The sequence below is a fragment of the Salvelinus sp. IW2-2015 genome, unplaced genomic scaffold (genome assembly GCF_002910315.2).
Source record: "Salvelinus sp. IW2-2015 unplaced genomic scaffold, ASM291031v2 Un_scaffold11359, whole genome shotgun sequence".
In the NCBI taxonomy this organism is placed as follows: Eukaryota; Metazoa; Chordata; class Actinopteri; order Salmoniformes; family Salmonidae; genus Salvelinus; species Salvelinus sp. IW2-2015.
In genome coordinates, this window is record NW_019952616.1 from 1 (window position 1) to 3,478 (window position 3,478).

Below are 3,478 nucleotides of genomic sequence, written 5' to 3' on the forward strand. Positions count from 1 at the left end.
AGTTGTAATATTTATTTGTCAAGTTCCTGACCTGTTTTCCTTGTTTTTGTATGTGTTTAGTTGGTCAGGGCGTGAGTTGGGGTGGGCATTCTATGTTATGTGTTTCTATGTTGGGTTAAATGTGTTGCCTGATATGGTTCTCAATTAGAGGCAGGTGTTTGGCGTTTCCTCTGATTGAGAACCATATTAAGGTAGGCTGTTCTCACTGTTTGTTTGTGGGTGATTGTTCCTGTGTCTGTGTCTGTTGCACCACACGGGACTGTTTCGTTTGTTCGTTCGTTTGGCTAGTCTTTCCTGTTCGTGCGTTCTTCGTGTCTATGTAAGTTCTCAAGTTCAGGTCTGTCTACGTTGTTTTGTATTTTTCCAAGTGTTTTTCGTGTTCGTCTTTAATAAATATCTATTATGTCATCGTACAACGCTGCGTTTTGGTCCGACCCTTACTCCTTCTCCTCATCCGAGGAGGAGGAATTAGACAGCCGTAACATTATTAGCCTATTCATCAATATTCATATTTTCATTGTTGCATTTACACTCAAGAGAACGTTGAGGTACCTTTTTATCCAAGGACTGTTTATGAATGGTGACTGAGAGTGTGCAATGTGAATTGTAAACAGCTTTGACATTTACAACTAAAACAGATATGTAGTGACACAGTGACATTTGTTTTGCAGGAAGAGAAAATGTCTCGTTCCTACGCGTTCTTCCTGTCCTTATGGAGCTCTGTTATTGGAGTCGGACACGGCTGYCCTGAACTATGCGACTGCTCCGACAAATACGGACGCCACTTCGCTGAATGCTCCTACAAAGACTTGGTTGACATCCCTGAAAAGTTGCCCCCCAACGTGACCACTCTGAGTCTCTCTGCCAACAAAATATCTTTGGTGGAGTCGGGCAGCTTCGACAACGTGACCCAAGTCACGTCCTTATGGATGGCCCATAACGAGATAGTCACCATCGAASYGGGCGCCCTGGCTCCCCTGGTCCAGCTGAGGAACTTTGATGTCAGTCACAACAAGATGGTGGACTTCCCTTGGGAGGATCTCCATAACCTCACAGCCCTGCAGCTGCTGAAGATGAACCACAATGAGATGGTCAGTCTGCCTAAAGACTCCTTCTCTAACCTCAAGGACCTGAGGTCTCTCCGCCTCAACAACAACAGGTTCACCACTATAGCGGAGGGGWCKTTCGACAGCCTGATCTCCCTGTCTCATCTACAGCTCTATAACAACCCATTCACATGCCACTGTAAGATGGACTGGCTGAGGGACTGGATTCTAAAGACCACCGTATCGGTCCCAGAACAGAACTCGATTGTCTGTGACAGTCCAGAGCAGTTGAGAGGAGCGGTGATCGTGAAACTGTCTGAGTCAAAGTGCATGGCCCCTAATGTTAGCATAACGCCCGAGCCCAACGTTCAGAATAAAACACTCTATGAAGGCACAGTGTTGATCCTGAACTGTGAGATCAAAGGGAACCCAAAGCCAGACGTTATCTGGAAAATCCACACAAACCGTCAAAGTGTAGAGTACCCTCTGTCCACCAAAGATAAAGAATTAGCAGAATCCAATGAATCTAACGAGGATTCTAAAACGGCAGACAAACCATTTGAAATGTTCCATAACGGCACTCTAGTCATACCGCGCCTCAGTAAAAAGGACAATGGCAACTACAGCTGTTCCGCCACCAATGAGTTTGGTAAAGATGACGATTCACTATCAATAGTAGTGGTAGTACCAAAACCACCACCACCTCAACCTGTTGGAAAAGTAATTGACCCACCAGTTATTATTAATGGGGAGAAAATCCCCTCAGTACTTCAACCTGTGATCAAAACCTCCAGTAATAACCCTTTTAAACCATTCAATATTCCCCATTTGGAGGGAAAGTACAATGTCTTCCCAACCTTTCCTCCCATTGAAGTTGACACTGAGCGTACAAAGCAAGTGCCCAAATATCCGCCCCGTGCAACTAGCAAATGTACCTTGACCAGTGAGACACAGTACATCTCTAACCAGGCCTTCAATATAAGCCTGGAAGATGTCAGGCAGTATACCTTTGACTTTGGAGTCATAGCCTTAGAYGTGTCAGAGACTGAGGCTAAAGTTAGACTCAATCCTCTCCTCCTTCCTAAAGACAACACAGACATCCGTCTCAGCGCCTCAGAAGGGTTCCATTCCGTCAACAAAGAGCCTCCCAACCAATCAGAGGTAACCAGGAGAGCCCAGGTGGACTCAGGGCTGTATCTGTGTGTCACYTCAGACCACAGACACTCAGCCATCCAGTGGTCCAGGATGGAAGATGGCGTCAACACCTATCTGTTCCAGGACCTACGCCCCGGCGCCAACTACTCCCTCTGTCTCACCTACAGAGGAGAGGACTGTGAGGTGCAGGTCCTCTTCGCCACCAGGAAGAGAGTTCCTAACCTGCTGATCATTATAGTCGTCAGTATCTGTCTCCTCACCGTCTCCACCGTGCCCCTGCTGGGGGCCACCTGCTTCCACCTGGTCTACAAATACAGGAACAAGACCTACAAGCTCATCATGAAGGCTAAAGACCACCAGCATCACATGGAGAGGAACCTAGTGGTCAACTTCAACCTGAGGAACTCGTACGCCGAGTCACAGACGCAGATCACAGCCAGCGAGATGGGGGATGGRGAGGACGGGGAGTCGGAGAGCGGGGGAGAGAGAGAGAAGGACGTGGAGGGGAGTGTGGTGACYGAGTCGTTCACTCTGTCTCAGTACAGAGGGAATCTGGATGAGTGTGAGATGGGGTCAGAGTTCAGCGATAGGTTACCWCTAGGGGCGGAGGCTGTTAATATCTCTGGGCAGTACAAAGAGCCACACCACTGATCCTGTTGTTGTTGTTGGTATTTGATAGATCGTCTTGACTAGACAGGYTCTAGTCATCTTCAGTCATGGTCACATGTAACGTAAGTCTCACAGTAACTGTTTATCGATCCATGAGAGAAGAACCTGTGACCTGTCGTTTTTTCAAAATGGCTGCCGTATCAATGGCCTGGATACAGTGTAGACAAAGTCATAGGTGCTTCCGCTTTTGAATGGAAAAGTAAAGAAGGTAGTTTCTTATGTATGCTGTGAAGATTAAGTAAAAACAAACCCGTCTCTGTAGTAAAATATGTAAGCCTATTCTAAAAATAGACCCCTCCGGTGTGCTCTTAACAGGGACGTTTCCAGAGACTTGTTATTCAGTTATTCAGTGTAGTCTCACAGGCAAGGAGGCAAGAAGCTTTTAACTGTATCTAAAAATGTCTCTTCTTAAAGTAACAGATGCACTTATGAATGTCTATGTTAATATATTGTAGGCTATCAATGCTGTTTTTTAATCTAGAGTGAATGTCCGCTTCACTGTTGCCAACAAACCCTATAGCTGTGTGTCACAAGCTATTGTTGTAAGTCATTTTACAGTAACCTTTAACCTGGTATTGTGTCAATAATATACAGTACCAGACAAAAGT

The 3,478-nt window shown here is 46.0% G+C and overlaps 1 protein-coding gene across 2 annotated transcripts; it reads left to right on the plus strand.

Annotated features, from left to right (window-relative positions):
- The first annotated feature begins 29 nt into the window (after window positions 1–29).
- On the plus strand, window positions 30–3,472 carry LOC112080059 (immunoglobulin superfamily containing leucine-rich repeat protein 2). Of its 2 annotated transcripts, none has more exons than XM_024145842.2 (2): window positions 30–319; window positions 672–3,472. In XM_024145842.2, exon 2 carries the CDS (start codon window positions 681–683, stop codon window positions 2,850–2,852), a length of 2,172 nt encoding a protein of 723 aa, XP_024001610.1. In that variant the 5' UTR covers window positions 30–319; window positions 672–680; the 3' UTR covers window positions 2,853–3,472. The 2 variants fall into 2 exon arrangements, with proteins under 2 accessions (XP_024001610.1, XP_070298586.1); XM_070442485.1 differs by having other exon boundaries at window positions 30–311.
- The last annotated feature ends 6 nt before the right edge of the window (window positions 3,473–3,478 follow it).